The 21,753-nt window shown below is 47.8% G+C and overlaps 1 protein-coding gene across 1 annotated transcript in view; it reads right to left on the reverse strand.

Moving 5' to 3' along the window:
* FBN3 (fibrillin 3) overlaps positions 1 to 21,753 on the reverse strand; it is a gene marked incomplete at both ends in the record, with an annotated part of 112,747 nt that overhangs the window by 60,959 nt on the left and 30,035 nt on the right. The window contains 2 exons of the mRNA XM_082495420.1: positions 4,434 to 4,559; positions 5,959 to 6,156. Of these exons, the coding sequence (XP_082351546.1) occupies positions 4,434 to 4,559; positions 5,959 to 6,156 (324 nt within the window). The remainder of the gene's footprint in view (positions 1 to 4,433; positions 4,560 to 5,958; positions 6,157 to 21,753) is intronic.

Consider the following 21,753-nt stretch of genomic DNA (forward strand, 5'->3'; position numbering starts at 1 on the left):
GGGAGATCAGGGCCTGAACTGGCCTCCGCTATCAGCAGAGAAGATCTCGTGTAAGAAAAGCATCTTTATTCTTCAGGGATTCAGGGACTGAAAATGGAGCCTTAATTCCAGGTGCCATTTGTGTTAAGAGATAAGTATCACTATGGGAAACGAACAGCATTATCTCTACTCCCACCTATTCCCACCAATAAACAGTCCGGAGAAGATTAGTGGTACACGCTGCTGCTGTTAATGAGGGAGACATCATTAATCAGCAGACGGAGTGACATGGGCTCTGACCTTTGGCGTAAACGCAATCCCATCTGCTGACTTCACTCCCCAGGAGGAATCTTCTAAGCAGAAAATACAAGCTCCTGGGAACTAGGGAAGAATTTAACATAGACGTTTCATCTAGTTTTAATATTTCCTGGATGTTGGGCCTGGGTAAGGAATCTAAAAACAAGAGGAAACTGTCTGCTCTTCCTAAAGCGAGATGGTCTCAGTGCAAGCTGAGAAAGCACTCCGTTCTCCAGCTATAAAGTCAGCGCAAACAGACGCAACGAGGGAACTCCTGCAGCTTTGAGATTTTCGGCTTGGAGAACACCTGGCTAAAGAAAATATCTTCTTACGCTTTGTGGTCCTTATTTTGGTTAAAACCCTTGGCTCGGTGAGGAGGTTACTTGGACTGATACAGCGACTTCGGCAGTACAGACAATTTCAGCAAAGCAGGAATTCGGCGCTATCAGCTATACCAAAGAGTTCGCTCCCGATGTATCAAAGCATGGAGCAAACTCTGAGACAGGGCCCAGATCCTCCTGTGTTTATAAAGCATTAGCATCAGATGAACTCCTTACAAGATGCTGGCTCTCTGTTCTCCCCCGTTCTCATAGTTTTAGCGATTCGCACGGGGTACACGTGCAGAGGGGAGCAGTGATAACACAGACAAAGGCATCTTCTTCACCTTCTGGCTGCCTGGTGGGGACGTGCTGGTGATTCACGTCTGGGAAAAAAAGCCCTCAAAAAGGCTCTCAACCCGGTCAGTTTAGAGCATCCCTCATGTTTATGTCATTCTCACAGAAGGTCCCTTTGGTCAGTAAATCATAGCAAAGGAAAGCACCCTCTTTTGGTGGTCTCCTTAGCACTTGAGGTAAGATAAGTGATGGAACAGACACCGTAGATGCTGGAGATGTCTCTTTTTATGGCCATCCAGGAAGGAGAGTGAAAGGAAGCTGTTTATGGCCACATCATGCTGCTTTTGCAGGCGTTCTGGGAAGCGGGGACCTACGCAGAGGCCCCTCGCATCTGGATGACAGATTCGGACAACGGATTGTTTTTAATCTTGGTATATAGGAGATTCCAGCCAAACTGATTTCATATGTGCTTTGCCTGGTCCCCAGCCAGCCCGGGTGAAGCAGACCAAGGCAAGACGGATTTTTTTTTGCGTGTGTGTGTGTCCTGAGGTTGGGCCCGTGGTTCTCGTGCAGTCCAGCTTTAGACCATTGGCCAGTCAAACTGGCACGGGATATCATTGGGTATGGGGAACTGGTTCTTCACCCGAGATGCACGTAAAAAGGCTGGTTTGGCTTCTAGCAGTTCCAAGTGCCAGAGCACTGCGAGAAACCCTGCTGTTAAAATTTTAGAAAGTGTCCTGGCATCCTGCCAAGGAAGATCCACTCACACAAATGTCTTCTCAACATAAAAGAACGTCCATCCCCCACCAAAGGATTAACCTCTGTAGCTGGTGTCTCGCTTTGGAAGAGTTTTTCTGAAGGGCTGAACCCAGGTCACACGGCATCCACTGACACAGAGACTACCACAATTATACTAACAAGGAAAACGTCTGGATTGCAAGGGGATGGAGGTACGGGAAGTCACCTGGAAGCAGGGATGCTCCTTTCCCCGAGAACTGACTGTTGGGAGAATCCCCACGGGACAACGTGGGCTGTCAAACCCACCATGCCATGGGGGTGGGTTGCTGTGACGCTGACTGCTTTAACTGCTCTCTCTCTCTGTGTAACTTTGCCACCTGGAAACAAATTCCAGGTTAAACATCTGGATTCTGGTGCATTCATCATGCCTTGTCTTGGTTACAAGAGAGCCTTGGAGAGGAATGAAAGGGAAGTGGAGTTCCTGAAACCCAGCTAGGTGGGATGCAGTCACACCAGCACAACAAACACATTTTATCCCAAAAATGGCAAACGCAGGTCAGCAGGGTTTCATTAGGGTACGTGGGAAAGAGCTTTAACAACCAAGGCAGGAAAAGTTTAATGCTGTTTTCCTTTTCATTTGCCAGATGTTTGGAAAATACAACAAATGCTTAGTCCCCTACTGCTGAGAGGTGCGGCCTGCCTGGCAAGGTATGCCAAGGTCCACGAGAACTGCTGCAAAAAGCCTGGGGAGAACGTGTCCTTCCCATAGCGGTCTGCACACCTCTCAGAGACGTGCCCAGCAGGGATGAAGGAGATGCTGGAACTGGAACCAGACTATCACAAAGACAGCTCAGATTGGTGACACTGTGAATGTTTAACATCCAGACTGCACCTCATCCTGCCTCAGCTCTGCACTTTACACTTGGTCTACGGCATGGACCAAGACACCAAGACATTGCCTCTCGCTGTGTAGGCACGTCCGGAATTTAACTAAGTAATACAGTGGACCAACCTAGCCCAAGTCCAGGAACAAAGAACAGTTCTAGGAGCTTCCAGAACCAGGAAGAATTCTGCCTTAACTACCACAACTGGTCTTTACGTTGTTAAATTTTCACACCTCGGATGAAACTCATCCTCTGGTCTGAGGATCAGGTATTTGGCCATTTCTAAGCAACTCCGCTGACCACCTGGAAAGTATTTCCCCTGAAAATGGCAGAGCTCTCCGCACCATTTTACCAGACCCTGCTGGGCTGTTGAGACCAGTCCTTTCCGTTTCCTGCAGTCCTACCTCCAGACCCGGGGATCTGCCTGCCGACACCGCAGATCAGCTTGCCCACATGTTCAGAGCAGAGCTGCACCTGCAACTCATCGTCTGGGTCCTCCACTGAACTGTTTTTAGACGGTAATTAATAGTTAAACTCCTCAACTTCCATGCTGAAGAAGAGGCAAAGAGTAGTTTCTGCCAAGTTCCCTTCCATCAGGTTGGGAACTTCTCCAGAGGGTTTGAAAGTCGACTGCACTCGCCAGGTTGCCCACAGCACCCGGCTAAGGCTGATGCTGCGATGAGGCAGACCGCATTCCTCGCTGCTTGGCTTCAAGCTACAGTAGCTCCGTAGCTACTGCTAAGGCAGAAATGTTTGCGAGCATCCCTAACTGCGAGCACAAACCGGGCCTCTGCAGCACTGTGTCATTTCCAAGAGAGATGCTGAGGCTGAAAAGGTCACTCCCATTTACAACTCGGTTGAAGATGAGCAAAACGCATCCTACAAAGCAACCAGAAGGACGGGAAAAGCAGGCACAGCAGGCAGGCCGTCTGCGGACCACCCTGGACTGGCAGGGAGGTATGGTCCCCCTGTGGGGCCGGGATGGTATCAGGCCACTGGCACAAAGGAGGGATGCTCACAGGCGTGCTGCTGACTGGCATTTCAGTCCCCAATACCAAATCTTCCTTTGTGCCTGGCTTTGTAATCAAGGATGAAGTTCAGGTTCTGGCCAACACATCAGTTTGGAAAAATATCACCAAGTCAGTGAAGCAACACTGCATTTACTTGCTCCATACCCTCATCTCACGGAATCAGACCTTCTGCAGTGCACAGAGAGCCACGATGTTATTTCTGGTTGTCTTATTCCATCACCATCCCAGCTAGTCTGACTCCACCTGCTCTGCCTTCCTGCCAGTTACTCTAGTGAACTAGAGGCAACAAGTTGCAAGCGGCAAAAAGATAAATATCAAGTGGATATAAGGAAAATATTCCACATCATGATAGCGGTGTAACCCTGGGACAAGAGCCCAAAAAGAAAAGGCCTTGAGTTTTCAAAACTCAATCAAACTGAGCAACATGAGCAACCTAATCTAGCTTTGACGCCAGCCCTGATCTAAGCAGGAGGTTGAACTAAAGCCCTCCAGAGGTCCCTTCTGTTCAATGAGTCTGTGTTGCCATTATGAAATATCTTTCAGAAACATCTGCATGAAATAAAGAACTCTTTTCTAGTTTAAGAGAAGATCGGGCACCGTCTAGTCCTCATTTCCTTGCCTTGGACTGTGGGAAGCAGATAAACAGGTCAGAGATTCATATTGCAGTACATTTTCTAACACGCCTTGATGCCTGCAGTATTCCCTCCTACCTGGAAGCTGGGATCGAGGCTGGCATGGGAGCTCTTTCCCACCTCTACTTCGCCAGCCTCGGAGATGCCCTGTGAGCAGAGAGATTCTTGAGTTTTTAAATGCCTTTGTGCTCTCAGAGCGTATCGGGGAGCCCAGTGCAGAGCGGTCTGGTAAAGCCGTGCAGAAGTCTGCTATCTTACCTTCACACCTGTGGCTGGTCTCGCTCTGCTTGTGTCCCGCCGGGCATTTGCACTCATAAGAACCCACTGTGTTGATGCAGTTACCACCTTGACAGAGGCCAGGGATGGCTTGACATTCATCCACATCTACAGGAAGAAGAGCAAAGCCATTAGAAAGTGAAGCCATTGCAACAAATGAAGGTTCAATCCCAGCACGGTGGGCGGTGCTGTAAGAAAGAAACAGCTTTGTTCCACGTAGGTGGATTTATATTTTGTAAGGCAATTGGCCATCAGATTACATGAGAGATAAGGTGAAGGACAGAAAATGGATATAAAGGTATTGCTGGCTTATCTACGCAAGCAAGAGGGAGAGAAAAGTATAGTCATGCTTTCCAAAGCAAACAACAATGTGTCTGCCCCGCCATGATTCATTCCAGGTTGGCAGCTGAGTTGAGGACGAGAATTGGTTCGGTGGGATGTCCTCCTGCAGCCGTCAGAGAGCAACATCTGCTGCAGGGCAGCGAGGGGAACCCATGGGCTGCAAGCTTCTGCTCTTCAGCCCTGTCCCAGGAAGGCTCTCCCTGCAGCCGTGGTATCCTCATCTGCGAGGAGACACTCTGCTTTCCAAAGCACCTCAGGAAGGCCTCGGTGCTTGCTGCTAGAACCAGCACGTTCCTGCGCTGCGGATGTTATTTATACTCCTGTTCTGCTTGCAGTAACAGTGAGTGACAGATCTATTAAACAGGCCAAGCTCTCCTGAAGAGATTGGGGCCGTAAAACGCAGATTACAATAGACAGTAAGAGAGTTCTCCCCTTCAGCCTTCCCAATTTTATCCTACAGACACCAGCCAATGTGGGATTTGGACTGTAATTTTGGCTTTTGATTGTGGCAGGTAAAGGCTGAAATTAGTTGCAGGTGCAGAAAGGAATTCATGCAACTCTACAGGGAGATCTCTGCAACCCATCAGTGGGAAGAAGCAACAGCAGCTCCAGAAAGGCCGCCAGTGGGATCTGCTGACGGGAACTCAGTGGATGATTCTGCTATTTTTGTCTGGGTCTCCTAGACATTGAATGCAACCTCTAAGCATGTGATTTATGTACATTTTAATTGCTTGTGTGATCTCAAAGGAGTTATGCCTTCTGTTTTGAACCAATAATACAATTTGCAGAGCACTAGTCACCTGATACAAGCACCGATCACGCTCCAGTTCTGGGACAGAAGCTCCAACAACAACAGCAGCACCACAGAATGAGGGTGTCTGGAAGGCTCTAATTTAGTTTTAAACCTGGAGAAACACCGGCCTGATTCACTACATCTTGTGGGGTGGAGGAATGTCACAGCATGGCCAGAATATTTAAGTGAGCTAAGATGATCTTAGGTCATGGTCCATGGTGATGCTCTGGGACATACAATGATGGATTTAGCAAAGTTTACACAGAGAACTCTTCTCTGTATTGATGCTCCTGGTAGGCATTCATCACTTGCCCTCTCAGGGCACATCAGGATGGATAAGGGAAAACCCTCTTAGATGTTCACAGTATTTACCTTGACAGGCTCCAGTACGAATGTTGGGAATGAAACCTCGGCGGCAGGGGTGAGGTTGGGCAGGGCACATCTCACACGGGTGACCCCAGGCCCGCCCAATGGTGGCACAACACATGGTCTTGGTGCAGACGATCCCACTGAGTTGGCCCTGGCACATCTGGTTATTTACTTGGCTAAAGCAGGGACCAGTACGATAGTCTGAAGGAGAACAAAAACATCCACAGGTTAGATCAAGACAAAACCACAAGGTTTTCTGTCTAACACACAGAGTGCCTATTCCTCCTCCTACCAGTACAGCCATTCAAGTGTAAAGTCAACAAATTCTGGATAAAAAAAATCTGCAATCATAAAAAGAACAAAAATTTAAGCCCAAGCTGGAGAGCAGCGCTGGACGTGGTAACCTTCTTTCTGCTGTATGCTTCACAAGATCACCTAGAGGTTCTCCAAGCCAGCTCTTCCTGGTCTCCCTCAGGTTCATCCCATGAAATATAGTTATTCTATGCCTTGAGCCAGTCCCTTTAAGTACTGGCCCTAGAATGAACTCAAAACATGAAACATCAGGCAAAAAGGCAATTTTAGGGCTGCAAGTTCACCCATTCTGTGGAACTGCTGGGGTCAGACTTCTGCAATCAAACTTCAGTTTAGTTAGGGGCAGAGATTACTATGGAGATGACGCAGTACGAGCATCTCATGGACAGTCTTAGGGCCTGACAGTCCATGTAACCTAAACATAGAGGATGATGGAGATATATTCCTGCCGGATCTCTTCTACTTGGCTTGCAGCCAAAGAGTCCTACATCTCAGCCACAAAATGTTCTGGGAGAGAATTTCCAAACCTTCGCCCGTGATGTCTACTGTAAATCCTGCAATGGGATTTCTACACTCTCTGACAGCCTCTGTAAAAGCAGCCTCCTACAATAATACGCATCATTGTGATTAATTGCTTTGGTTTAACTCTTAAAGGTCCCCTGGCGATTTAAACTGGATCTTTAAAACCCAGATGCTGCAGAAACGACCAGCCTGTTTCTCATTCCCAACAAGGATTCTCCTATCCCTTAAAACCAAAAGGATTTTGAAGGGCTTGTTTGCGCTAAGGAATGTGGGTTTGCCACTGTCTGGGCTCTCATGACCCTTGATTAGGGATATTAGCACAGCAGGCATTCATCAGGAAGCAAAATTCTTAAACAAGAGGGGTTTTTTTCCCTTCTACTGGGAATAGATGATTGCATGCAAGTGTTTGATCTGCGGCTGGAAAAAGGACCTTTAACCACGTTATTGCCAGACCAGAAAATTGCACATTAACCGTCTAAGGAAGTTAGGTGTTGGTCAAATAGCTGTTATTTCAGATAGTCTGGCCGAGATTTGCAGAGTTGCTTAGGGAATTTCGATGTTGGAGTGCCCGGTAATTAGTAATTGACTGTGAACCCAAATCCCTGCATCAGTACTCAGATTAGCCCACGGCTGTCTTTGCAGTGCAACATTTGGATTTGACATGTGAAGCAACAAAAAACTTGTGTGAAAAGTGGCGATACCCAAATCCTGAGCCACGGGCAGCACTGGCACCCACATCCACTGACTGATAGGTCTGTTTCCAGAAATGCCTTAGTACAATATCGGCTCTCAACAAAGCAAACTCCATTTCTTGGCCTGCAAATTCTCCGATATAAGTCTTTCCACACATGATCTTCGCAATCAACTGCCTTCTATTTAAATCCCGACACACATGTGCAAAGAATAAAAAGCAAGGAAAAGCATTACATAGGCGGTTTGAGACAGAAAGCTTTCTCCCTGAGGGTATGTTTGCATGATAGCCGCATTGGCAGAAGCTACAATGGCATGAAACCATGACAGAGAGCCTTTATTGGGCTGTAAAAGATCATCTGGAATCTGGTAATTACTGCAGGCTCTAGACTGACAATGCCTGTGTTGATGTGCCTTCCTCACTGCTGGTGTTTGTGCCCAGTCAAAGCCGCCTGAGGTTGTCCCACCTGGCAGTGGGGTAAGCATAAGCTATATGGAAACCACACAAGAAACCCTCCTCTGTCTCCGGGAGAGAACCAATTAGCACAATAATTGCTTATTTCCAGCAACGCTCCCTCTGATTTGTATTTCTTGAGCAGTTGGGAGCACAGTCATACTTAAAAACTAACGCTGATAAAAGCGTCAAAAGAAGTTTGGTCTGTGGATATCACCAAGAGGTAAACAGCAAGAGGGATTTGAGAAATAAAAAGGGCAACAATTTTGAAGTCACGTTGGCGTAAAGGTGACATGATCTCATAAAAATGCCTTTGTTTGGAAATCAGAACAGAAATATGTACTGTGTTTGCAATGTTGAGTTACCAACTAATCATATTTTGGGGGTTTTGACCCAAATTTTAGCAAGATACCAAAGCACATGGTTCTCATCAATGTCTCTTGCCATGCCAAGTTTAATGCTTTAGTTACTTCTAGTTTATTCCTAGAAAAGAAACAAAATTTGTGTTGTCTCACCCACTGTCTTTTTTTGTAAAACTGAGAGGCTCTTGCTTAAGTTTTCAACTTTGAAGAAAAGACCAAGGAGAGCTCTTTATAACCACAGCAGTCACCAATTTACATCTCCTCGATAACCATACCCAAAGAACCATGAAAGAAATCGCTTCGTGACCCTATTTCAATGGGGAAATGAACTCTATAAAGACAAAGACTGTAGTCTTTAGTACAAAGACTGTACTAAAGCATTAGGAGAGGAATAAAGAGCAAAAGACAGAGCATCATCACTAAACTCACGGTTTGCTTCCATCCTGAGGGCTGCTGGCAGCCCTCGCCCCAACTCAGAAAGCAGCCAGCAGAACTGGGAGAGGAGGAGAAAGGGCAGGAAGAATGCTCAAAGGTGGGGAAGGGTTTATGCGTGAGGAGCAGCTGCATTGGTTTAGCAGTCTTCAGGCTGAAAAAGAAACACCTGGAGGAAGACCTGATAGCAGGGTGCAAAATCATGAGTGGCTGGAGGTGGAACGGCCTTGTAGAACCAGGAGACATCACTGGTAGACAGGAAGCGATGCTGGCTCCGGATAAATTGAGGGATGTGGTTCTTCAGGCAACACACGAGTTAAGGGGAATTCTACCCATGGAGGATGTTGTGAATTGTCAAAGATTGTGAACTACTGGTACCAGGAGCCTGGGAGTGTTTTATGGAGGAGGATCATGTGGGATTGCCCTGTTCCTGTGCTGTTCCCCAGACATTAGCTTATGGACACTGCCGGGAGCTTTGAGGCACAAACTCCTCTCAGGCAGCGGCCCTCGAGCCAACCTCGTACCACTTTGTAAGCCATGCAGGCAAGTAAATTTTAGAGCTGGTTTAGGCTCAGCAGCATCACTGCCGCTGGAGCCTCGGCGTTAGGTAGCTGTGGTCAGGTGGGCTGCAGCTCTGATTGAATGTGGCAGCACCTATGTGCTTGTAGTGAAACATCAGACATTTGATGAGCTATTCTGAAGCCTTGTGAACCCTGGGATGATGCAGAAGCACCTAATAAAGAGGGCTTGCTTTCCCCCTTTCCTAGTCAAAAGGAGCACGGAGAGGAACACGTGTCTGACGTCATCGTGGTTGTACCTACAAAGGGCTCTGATTGACTTGGAAAGTCGGATCACATAAATGTTTAACCCAAAATCGAGGCACGGCAGCACTGTACAGAGAGGAAAGGGGTAAACTTGTGCCTCCCACGTTATCCTGCCGAGGCAAGGCTGGATACACTGCAGCAAGAATTCCTCCGGATTGATAATGAAAGTGCGATTATAAGGAGAACACCCCCTTTTAAACAAATAATTGACAAAAATAGATTTTCGTATGTAGATTACTTCTTTGGAGGGAATGAAGCCAAGGAAACTGCAGTCTGGAATCCAGAGAGCCTGGCTGCACTCCAGCTTCCATCTGTTGCTAATTCTAATGGTCAAATTATTAAATTTTTAATGAGGCACCAATCAAATTTTATTAAGGAAATATGCATGCTGAGGAGATGTCTAAAGCCCTTTTACAGTCTATGTACGGGATCCCATCTTCCAGGAACCCTGTCGCAGGTAGTTGTCCATCCGAAGTTTGGTCTTTGCTTTCTTAGAAAAACAGAGAGGCGGTGGCTTCCCCGCTGAAAGCTGAGATTTGTTCCTGTTCCCTCCTTCAAGCTCGCTCAGCCTCACAATAACAGTGGCCAGTGGTAGGACGTGGATGAGTTCCACCTTTCCATCTGCAGGTGAAGTTCTCAGTAACGAGAATGCAAGAAACACTGGATCAGGCTTTATTTTGGGCATCAGTCAGAATCTTTTCACCTCTACGGAAGAGGCTTTTAACCCAGCGGGGCCAGGCACATCTGGGCCTTTACCAATCACTTGTAGCTGCAAAAAGCAACATGTCAGCTCACTGCCTGACTTAACCTTTCCAATCACCATTTTTCAAACGGTAAATACACGGCGTAGGGCAGACATCAGCTTCTCTCCCAGCATCTATCATCAGCCTCATCCGTGCACTGATCTCATTTTTCTTTCTCGCCCTATTAATTTCGAAGTCGACTGTGCTCAGCGCATTCAGTCGGTAGATTTCTTATCGCCGTGGAATTGGGTTACTATTCATGCCTACTTGTCTTGAGCAGCCAGCAAAGAGTGAGAGCTCTCAAATTGCACAAGGCACCGAGGAATCGGAGTTGAAGCGTCAACGTGTTTGCATTAACCGCAAGAAATCTGACTCCTTGCTATGCTCTTTGTTTCCAAGCCCTCGCCTCCCCCCACGAATGAAGCACCACCTAGCCTGGACCCGGGATTCCTGCAGATGCTGCAGAGTCAGGTTGGGGCTACAGTGAGTCTTATCTACCCAACCCTGCAGCCAACACAGGCTCCAGATGTGCTCAGAAGATGAAGCGTAACAGGAATAGACCTCGTTCCCAGTTTCCATGTTTGGCTGGTTGTCACGGAGATCGTCAGGAACCCCTATAGCTAATGAATGGTCATTCCTGACAATTCCAAGCCGCAGACCCTTGGGGAGTTAATGGGTGGGATCTATGCCATGACATATGCTCTTACACTGAGCAACGCTATTCTGCTTGCAAACAGCTTCCTGAAAATATCCCTGCAGGCATTTTTAACTTTCCTAATTAGCGCGTCTAGGGTGTAAGCGGAGGAACGATTCACGGTTGCTGTGGACATCTGCCTTCACCCACGTGCTGCATGGAGTCCTGCTGGAAGGGGTGGGACATTTAAGTGCAGTGAGTGGGTTGAAATACTTCTGGTCCAGCCGAGCCAACACACAAAACCTCATCGTTTCCCCATTTCCAGCACTTGGGGTGCTGGGCTGAGCGGGGATACTGCCCGGGCTTTGCCTACCCTACTTAACCCAAGATCACCTTGCCAAAACCTGGTCTCACCTCCTACAAGAGGTAACAAAGATGGATGCGCTCCTCTATGACAACCACGGCTATAATTTATGCCAGAAATGCAGCTTGGACTCATTAAAAAAGAATAATCAGTTTCAGACTATTTAAAATTCCCACTCTGAGGCTATCAAACGTTTATGTACAAGAGTTGGAAGGCACCTTCCCTATTGCTCCGTTTCCCCAATGCTAAATGAAAACAATGGAATCTTCTGTAGGGCATGTTTCCCCGGGATATACAGCATAACTTAATGCCATGATTTTGCAGGGAAATGTTAATTTCAGCAACTCAGTCTGATTTCTTTGAAGGAGATCTCAAACTGAACATTTCTATAAACAAGGGCATTTTTCAAATGTTTTGTAACACCTGAATTTGAAGCAGTATCTGAACCTGAAATATTTACGACTTTATTTCATATCCAATTTAAATTATTGCTTGGCTTTGGGGAGGGGGAAGAAAAAGGCATTTAAAATTAACATTTTATTCCCTTTCAACTGGTTCTTACTATCCCTTTGGGAAAATGGGTAGGTTTTGCCGAAGAACTTTTGAAAAAAAGCATTTTGCTTGAAAATCTTCACCAGAAAAAGCATAGCTCCCCCCGCTTCTGTAACTTCCCTCTACCCAGCAGGGCGCCACCGAGGAAATTAATGCTCGCAATGGGAATTCAGCTCCCGGGTGAAGATGCAGGAGCAGGAACAATTGCGCTACTTTCGTTGCTGGTTAAAACGCAGCCCTAGAACCACGAATATGCCTGACGTGTCAGTAGAGCCGCGGAGTCCAGGCTAAAAGGAAGGTGAAGGGACTGAAGAGCTCTCCCCTCCGCTCTCAGCCCGGCGTTCAGCCCGTCCTTTCTCTGGCTGGAATCCCCTCGGGAGACAGGCCACGGGCTGGGCGAATTCCTTCTTTACCAAATAAATAAATAGAGCAGCGAGGAAGAAGAGATATTTTTTTTTTTCTCTTTGCTGAAAATCAAATTCCTTCTCATAATAAACAATGCTTTCGCCGAAGGCTTTTTCTTGAAGCAGTAAGGACAAACGTTGCTTGTAAGTAATCCCCGGGGAGCTGCGGACCTCGCTGGGATGAGGTCACTGCAACACATGCCCCAGGCTTTGGCAGCCTTCCACGGTGCTTTCTAAAAGCTCCAGTCACCGAGTACAGACAGGAGAGCGAGGAGAGTGGCTATCAAGCCCCATATCGCAGAGTCCCAGACTGGTCAGGGCTGGAAGGGCCCTCTGGAGCTCCCCCAGTCCCACCCCCCGCCAGAGCAGGGGCACCTCCAGCAGTGGCACAGGACACGTCCAGGAGGGTTTGGAATGGCTCCAGAGGGGGAGACTCCCCCCATTCTCTGGGCAGCTGTGCCAGTGCTCTGCCGCCCGCACAGGAGAGAAGTCCCTCCTCAGGTTGAGATGGAACTTCCTATGGTCACGTTTGTGCCTGTTCCCTCTTGTCCTGTCACTGGGCACCACTGAAAAAGGACTGTTCCCATCCCCCGGCACCCTCCCTTTGGGGATTGATAAGCGTTGATAAGATCCCCCCTCAGTCTTCTCTTTCTCCAGACTAAAGCCCCGAGTCCCTCAGCCTTTCCTCATCAGAAAGATGCTCCAGTCCCCTCATCATCTTCGTAGCCCTTTGCTGGACCCTCTCCAGCAGTTCCCTGTCCTTCTATTTTTCCCTTTTTGATGGATGATTTCCATCAGCAGGAGACGTGGTCCCCAGGCCGCAGGAGCGCAGCCTGGCAATTCTTTCTGTCTGTGACCTTCTGGGCTTTTGGAGCAAGGCAAAGAGCCAGCTCTGGGAGAGAGCGAGAGCTCCTGCAACCACAGCAAGGCACTGAGCTGGCTGATCCATCGGCAAACTTCTACCCCAAGAGATTCCCACACAACTCCGGCTGCCTGTGATGGGGCTGCTCCCTAGAGAGCCCACGGAGAAGGCTGTGCCTTCTGGGACCTGCCGGGAGAGCTGAAGACTTACAAATTAAATGCTTAATGGAGCAATTAGATATAACATAACTGTAAAACTAGATATAAGGAAGAGATTTTTTTATGCTGAGGGTGGTGAAACCCCGGCCCAGGTTGCCCAGAGAGGCGGTGGCTGCCCCATCCCTGGAAACATCCCGGGTCAGGTTGGACGGGGCTCCTAGCAACCTGAGCCAGTTGAAGATGTCCCTGCTCATGGCAGGGGGTTGGACTAGATGGCCTTTAGAGGTCACTTCCCACCCAACCCATTCTGTGATTCATGCCCTACTCATAGCAAGACCATGAACGAACGGGAAAGCGCACAGGGGGGCAGCACCCAAAAGCCACCAGCCAAACAACGAACCTGAAAGGAGCCAACCCCAAATCCTGCGATAATTTCTGTTGCACTAAACGTGATTGCAGAGATCTTACAGCACTGACCGTAGGTCTCGGCAGACAACGCACCTCTACATTTCTGCTAAGCCTCTCCGGCTGCGGCGACACGTGACAGCTTTGGGGGGGGGTGGGGGGGGTGGATGCAGGGAGAACAGTGTGAGGGTCTCAGTAAAGCACTCCTTTCTCATGGAATACTTTCTCCACCTAGTCATTTCCTTACCTCATACAAACACAGCCGCATTCCTCATGTTTAACTGTTTGGACTTTTGCAGAAAAGAAAAAGCTGGCGGGGACAGTTTATAAGGCCAGACATTCCAAGTGCTGAAAAAACATATTCAAAGGAAATAGTAAAGGGAGAACTTTTTTAAGTTTTCCTGTCCTATTTTTACAGTTTCCTGTCAAAGTCTTAGCCTGATGAAACCTGAGATAGAGCTCCATGCACAATCCCTTCTCCAAGGACTCTCCATTCCAACAGCATCTGAGGCACAAAGCACACGCTCGGCGACATGGGGCCAGTAGCTCCAGCAGTGGAAACGTCTGGGAGGGTTGGAGCAGGGGGCTGGCACTGCCACGCTGTGTCCCCCTTCTGGAAGAGACCATGGGGTCAGAATACCGTGAATCACCGCCTGGTCAGTCAGGGCAGAGATGGAGGTGCAGGAGTGGAGGTGCTGGGGGTGGCATGGGGGTTTGATAGCTCCAGACTCGTCCCCATGCACACGCTTGCCCCAGGTGGAAGCCTTGCACCTCTCAAGACTCCTTTGGCAGAGATCTTGGCTGTGGGCACGCTCCTGGATTTCGGGAGAAAGAGAATGGGGAGACGGGGGCTGGGCTGGGCTGAGCTATGACTGAATTTGGGGGGTTCCTCCTGGACAGCTGATTGCATGTTCCTGATAGCACTGAGTAAGGCAAGGAGACGCGTCGGCCAGGTGGGAAGCATTTTTGGGTAGAGGGTTTGTGGACTTTGCCTACCTTCCTTCTGGGACAATGAGCTTGGAGGAGGCAATGGCAAGGACGCTACTGAGCAAGGACTTCCAAACAACATGGTTGGTTTTACAGGTCTTGCCGGATTGTATTAATGTTACTGTGCAAGAGCTGCAGTCATCATCATCTGTCCATTGCTGCATTCAGCAAAGGTTTTGTGTTTCAAAAGTGGCAATGAAGCGCACGGCTTGTGCTAGGGAGGGCAAGGTGTTCTTTAGAAGAGGCTTATCCAAAGCGAAAGTATCTTGAAACGGAAGGAAGAAGTCTCAGAAGTGGCCAAGCAGACACAAATAGCATGTTATCAGATTCTTCTCAGAATGAATTAATAGAAGTGGAAACATCGCACTCTCAGCATCTTCTTATCCCAGTACACTCTGGCAGGCTTTGTCTTTGCATTCAATGGGAAGTGTTCCAGGTCTCTGCCACAAATGGGTATGTGGACCCTACTTGGTAGGACAAGCCTGGAGCTGCTAAGCCACCACGAGCTGAGCACCCGTTAACAGAACTGCCCAAGGGCCTCGAGTAGATGTGGACCAAGCAATGCCTCTCCTGCCAGTCTGCGTTCCTCCTCGTCCATCTTCATGGGCTTACAGAGAACAGAAGTTGATGCGCAGCCTTGGGTTGATATCAGTGCACCTGAACTGCAGATGTTCATGCATCTACCTCCAAACATGCGCCACCGAGCCTGTGACTGTGACGTGATGTCCCATTGCACTCCTACAGTCAGCTGGCAGAGGGCTCCTTACAGCCCTTGCAGAGGGAATCTCCAGATTTGAGTGAAAAGCGAAACCGGGCATTTATCTTCATGCCACTTTTCTCCCACAAGGATCAGCAGGTTCAACAACGTCAGGGTACTCTTGCTCGTGGACACCCCTCCCCGCAGTGAGAATGAGAGAGAAAAAGCCGCATGTCACTGCATCCAAGAGCGACGAAGATAAGACAGTCACCTTTCTGCCCAACCCAGAGCAGGCAATGAGGTGCCCACTGCAGAGACCAGAAGGTCCCAACCCATGCTGGCCATGCCTCCTTGGCTCCCGCAGCTACAGCTGACTCAAATGCTCCTTTTTCTCAGTGGCAATGCAAATGGCTTGCCTTTGGATGAGGTTGACTCCTCCATCTCTTTGCAAAGACCCTTTTTGCTGTTGCTTGTACCTTCGCCAAATTTTACCTATTGAGGCTGAAACAGGTTTGTACCCAGGCTAAGCAGTTTCGGAAAATTCCAGTCAAAACATTCCTGTCAGATGTAAAGATAAACTCTTGGGAATGCTGTTTCTGTGAAGGTCTCTGGAGGAAATTAATTCTGATTCCGGAGGCTGGTTCCCATTGTGCGCAGTGAACTGGCCTCCGAGCCACATGCTGAACGCCAAGCAGAAAACAAAGGTATTAAGTAGCTGTGCTTTGGGAGTGCTGCCCACCCTCTGGCAGGGGGAAAAGTAGTATGTGATTGTCTCATTAAAGACCGTACCATAAAGCCCACGGGCAAGCAGGAAAATTATATGCGCAGGATGCGTCTACTTCCCACCAGTACTCCCAGCAGACTATGACTGGCTTTCTGCAGAGATCAGAGGGAACTGTGGTTTCACAAAACTATAATTATTTTATCAAGTAAACCTGTCTGCAGGAGAAAAATGGCAACCTACAATTGAGTACGGAATTGAACTCCACTCATGGTGAAATTTCTGCCAGACCTTTCTGCATAAACGCAGGCAAGTTATCGCAGTAGAAGTCAGAGCTCTTCGGACTACAGCTGATTATCAAAACGCTTTCTCTGCCACAATGTAGGGAAATGGGAGCTTATGCCTCACCTTTGGAGGCAGGATGAGGAGAAGGAACTCCGTCACATCTCTCAGCTACGAGCTCTGCTTTATGTCTCAACATCTGGACTAGCAGAGCGCTAGGAAAAACCAGCCGAACGCCTGGTTTCTAACGATGATGAGAAATCCCTTTGTAAACACAGTCTTCTATTAAAAAGCTCATCTGGGGGTGGTGGTGGGGGAAATCTTAACCACTGCCAATAGAATTCCTCTATAAGATTTTTTTGGTTGAAGTAATTTCAAGCTTAATCTGGAATTGATAGGAAGAACAGCTTACCAAGAGTCGGGCAAACTCCTGTCTCAGCTGCGTACTATAGTCCCACCACCCAAGCGGCTCTGAGCGGTCACAGCAGAAAGGAGCCACCATCGCCAGGGCTCTCCCTTGTCTTTTTCCTACCCCAGAGAACTGAAACTCAAGAAACGAATAAGAGTTCCTGACACCCTGCACCAGCCTTGCATCTCAGGGGATGCATGTGGCGGTTCAGGCAATGCAAATCTCAGCTCGGTCTCAGGAGCCACAGCCCAGTCCGTGTTTCTGGGATCTCTCCATTCCTCTGGGAGTGTTGTTGTGTGTTGCTCTTCTTTCAGGAGAGCAGCTGGACTGGGGCTCAGTTTCAAAACATGCGTGGACCTCAGGCATAGCCAGAGGTTATACGGAGGAGATATTTTTGCCAACCTGACATTTATCACCAGAACAAAAATTCTACCGGGCAGCTCAAATTAATGAATTTGATGTATCTTCAACTGAAATGCAAAGGCTGAGATTATCATAGAATCACAGAATCATAGAATGGTTTAGGTTGAAAGGGACCTTGAAGATCATCGAATTTCAACCCCCCTGCCCTGGGCAGGGACACCTCCCACCAGCCCAGGTCGCCCCAAGCCCCATCCAACCTGGCCTTGAACACCTCCAGGGATGGAGCTTTAAAGACCTTTCCTAATTATCCCAGATATCGTGGAATTTCCATGAACTATTTGTGGTCCCTTTCTTGCTAGCATGATGTACGTTCTTGCGTGCCTGGGCTCTGGGGGAGTTTCTAGCTAAAGGTATGAAATATGTACATCCCTACCGATTACATCGCTAGGAGCAGCACTTTGGAAGTTCAGGCTTTTGCATGCATGCACGGGGATCAGACACATCCTGTGTGGCTGCTTCGTTTCTCCTAAGCCTTCCAAATTAGACCGAAAATTTAGAGAAAAAAAAAAAATCATTATGAAGAGGAAACAGAAAAGCTGAGACAAAGCCACTCTTAATAACTCTTCTCGGAAGGGGGGTTGGAGAAGCTTTACAAGCAAGAATAATGGGGTATTCTGCAATATTCCCACCATCTGGAAAGCTGAGTGGATTAAAGTGGAGTTTATGCTGAGACACTCACTCGCATCCATCTGTATGTCACAAGATGGTGGTTTGGATCATGTATTCTGTTTATATATGGCCTGGGGTGTCTGTCACTAGAAAAGCTACGGCTGGAGGGAACACTAGAGATAATTTGGGATTTCTCCTTCCTTTAGACATGACTGACTACCAGAATTAGACCTAACTAATAACTTCGCTCTCAAACACCTACAGATATGAAAATCCACAGCCTCCTTACACAATTCATCTAACGGGACAATGGATGAGCGGCCGTTAGACTGATAGAAATTAGGTGAAATTATGAGGATGAGAGGAACTGCTGTCCTGTACTGTAAGGATCTTTGAGAAATTGATATAGCATATAAAATTATGTTCATCTGGGGACTTGCATTAGTCCGACTCATTGTCAATGGAGATTTCTTCCAGGACTGGAATTGTACCAGTTGCAAGGAACCCTAGGTTCACTAGCACCCCCTCCCAAAAGACATCCAAATCCTTTTGAAACTTAGAAGAATCTATGGACACAGACATGCTACGGAGACTCAGAAATCCTCCCTGAGTGCACATCAAAGGAGATTTTCATGTTATGTACATGCTAAAATCTAAACAGGTGTATCTTGATACAAGCAGAATAAGGAAGATGCAGGAAGAACACAGAAACAGATGAGCAACAGTTTTAAAGTAAAAGGTACAGAGTAGTAATTTAGATGCTGTCTGTCCCTTGCACTATGTCCTCATGTATTATGCCTCGGACCTGCTTTTGCCCACTCTGGGTATATCCCAAGGTCCTGATACTTATGGCGCTTCTGGGGAAGCACTGGATGCGCAGAACATGATCTGCTCTTCACCGACTGTTGCTGTGTTTCATCTGGAGACCTGCTGCAAAAGACTGACCGAGGCTCTGCCGTGGGATGGGATCAAGGTCCACACACAGGCTCCCAGAATTCCCCTTTGTCATGTGTTTAACCCCTCTAAGCACGGCAATTGTTGAAAGCCCACGTCCTCCCACTCAATGGTTGACAGTCCCTGAGGTATTTGGAAAGAAATAGGAGAAATAAGAGTCTCCTGAAAACAGCAGTGAATTGTTGAAAGACATGGCTTCTGTTGGTGAGAAGCTGCTGTTTGGGAGGAATGTCACTTCAATCCAACCCAGTCCTGGCCATGGTTTTGGAAAGAGCGCAGTGCAGCAGTGACGACTATGGAAGAACAGGAGATACTCCCTGCCTTTTCCATAGACACTGCATGTCTAGGACCTGCTGTGGCTCTAATCCTTGCTGGTTTTCCTGTGTTCAAAACACTGTGCGCAACAATAGGGCTTTGTTTTCTTGTACTGGCTAACGAAGAGCCAGAGCTCAGACACTGGATGCCAGTTTTAAGTTTGCTATTACCTTTACAGGGACACAATCCCTTCCAAGGCTCTTCGTGAGACGTGGGAACAACTAGGCAAGGCTTCAAGAGCACAGCTGGCTTCCAGCCCAGCTCAGAAGTGTTTGCACTGACGAACACCACCCCAAGAGTTGGTTGGTTAAACTTTTGGAAACCTTGTACCATTAGGAGGAGAGGACATGCAGACCTAGAAAGGGCCTTCTGAACTGGACAAATCGTATGAACCACAGACAGTGTCCACAAAGATCAAGAATGTTACTCTAAAAATCTTTTGTTTCCAAAGTGAAAGGAGACGTTCTTTCATGAGAGGTAGCAACTGGCATCCACAGTGAAGACTTCAGCATTTGGATAGGAAAAAAAAACAAATTAAACCTCATCCTTGGAACACAGGAGGAGCTTCCACACCTTCACCTGAGTCAAACGTTGTCACTTTTTACAACAATTTTTTTCCTACTTGAAGAAGGATGAAAACAGAGACATGACATCAAAATGTTTCGTCTTTTTCTGTAAAACTATTAAAAAAACATCGGCCTCTCTCCCCACAGATTCATTTTTTCTGTACTACAGCTTTTACTCCAACACTGATGTAATGTTACTGAGGGCTGCTGGGGTTATACAATATATTCACTAATTCTTCATCCCTGAAGATGTCAAGCAGAGGGAGGAAATGATGCTAAGGTTCTCTGAGTACCTAGCTATTAAAGTATTTACCTCTGAAGTGGAGTATTTCCTGAATGAAGTGTGAAGGCAGTTAGATTGCTTCCATTACAAAGCAGCCTCTTACTGGAGCCCTAAGCTGTTGAACATGCAGCTTGTTGAGCGTTGGGCAGCAGAAGGAACTCAGTTTATTATAGTTTAAAAATAAAATTATCTCTTTTTACAATTATAGCAAAAGAAATCCAAAATAAAGGAAAATTAAAACCCCAAACAAATCTGTAATCTGGTCAATTTGTAGGGTTTGAACGCCTTCTTTTCGTCAACACAGATGGGCACATTTTTCAGCGCTCACCAGTCTGAACTGACACCCCAAACCCTATAGGAAAGCACATCTCCGGAGAGCAAAGGAGCAGCTAATGGCCACACTAGAAGCAACAGCAATTGTACAAAGCTAATGAGCTTTCCTGAGAATCCTGGCTTCTCAGCGCAGATACTAGCTGGACTAATGCAGCTCTGTGTTCTTTCAAATAAGTTCGTATCTTTGCGTGGTGTTACCTTCTGTACATACAACAATCTGAGAGCGTGGCACCGCGCTGTGCCTTGCAGCAGAGAGAAACCTACAGACAACCACCTTTACACTGTTCAGGCATTTACAGATTCCAAACCTGTAAGAATGAATTGGTCTGAAGTCCAACATCAAACAAGCCAATGCATGACAACCAGAGACCCTTGCCTAAACCCTACAACATATGGAATAGCCACAACACATCCTCAGGAAGCCCTTTCCTCCTGATCTGAGGACTCCAGAGATGGGATTCACGTGGTTAAATGTAGAGAAGTCCATAGTCCATATGTCTGCGGCAGAACTGACCACCCCTCCGCGTGCATTCATCCTAAAGGCAATGTCTGCGTTTGGTCAGTGAATCCTGCCCCTCTGCTGTTACCACTCCATCATCTAGAAGGTTTCACGGTGTGCTGTGCTCAGCTGGACACATCTACCCCACAGGAGCGTAACATAAGGCAGGAGGGTCCAGCATGTCCCTGTGGAAGACAGCCAGTCGGACGGGACCTCTGGAGATCATCTCCTCCACCCCCCCTCCCCCAGAGCAGGGGCACCCAGAGCAGGTCGCACAGGATGGCGTCCAGGCAGCATTTGAATCTCTCCAGAGAAGGAGACTCCACCGCCTCTCTGGGCAGCCTCTTCCAGTGCTCTGCCACCCGCACAGGAAAGAAGTTTTTCCTCATGTTCAGATGGAATTTCCCATGTTCCAGTTTGTGCCCATCACCCCTTGTCCTGTTGCCAGGCACCACTACAGAGAGCCTGGCCCCGTCCTCTTGCCACCCGCCCTGTAGATATTGATAACCATTGTACATATGACATTATCTCTGCTTTCTTTCCTGAAAGGAGGCTTAAACTACCTGTCATTTTCTTTGCACTCTGAAGCCAGGACAGCCTCGTTTTGCGCTCTGGAAGCAGGAGACACAAGGATGCTGGAGCGCGTTCTTCCTGCCTAATGCCAGAGTGCTGCAGAGTTCCATGGTTCCATGGAACCATGCTGCAAATGGTTCCTCCACGAGAGACATCACAGTAGCTACTCTGCGCAGGAAGGAGAAAGGTGAATGACGTCTCACTAGACAGTAACTGGCATTACTGGAAGCTCTCTGCCTGCAGAGACAAAGGCAGGAATCCGAGGAATTTCCAGAGAACTCAGCCAGGTACCCAGCCGTGCTACGAGAGCATCACTACAGAGCCTTGGGCTGAAACTCGTACTTCCTACATATGAAGCCACTGCGTTTCAGGCTCTGCTTTGAATTAATCTCTCTTCAAAAAAAAAAAAATCTTTAAGAACGAGACTCA

This window comes from Vanellus vanellus, assembly GCF_965231255.1.
Source record: "Vanellus vanellus genome assembly, chromosome: 25".
Taxonomy (NCBI): domain Eukaryota; kingdom Metazoa; phylum Chordata; class Aves; order Charadriiformes; family Charadriidae; genus Vanellus; species Vanellus vanellus.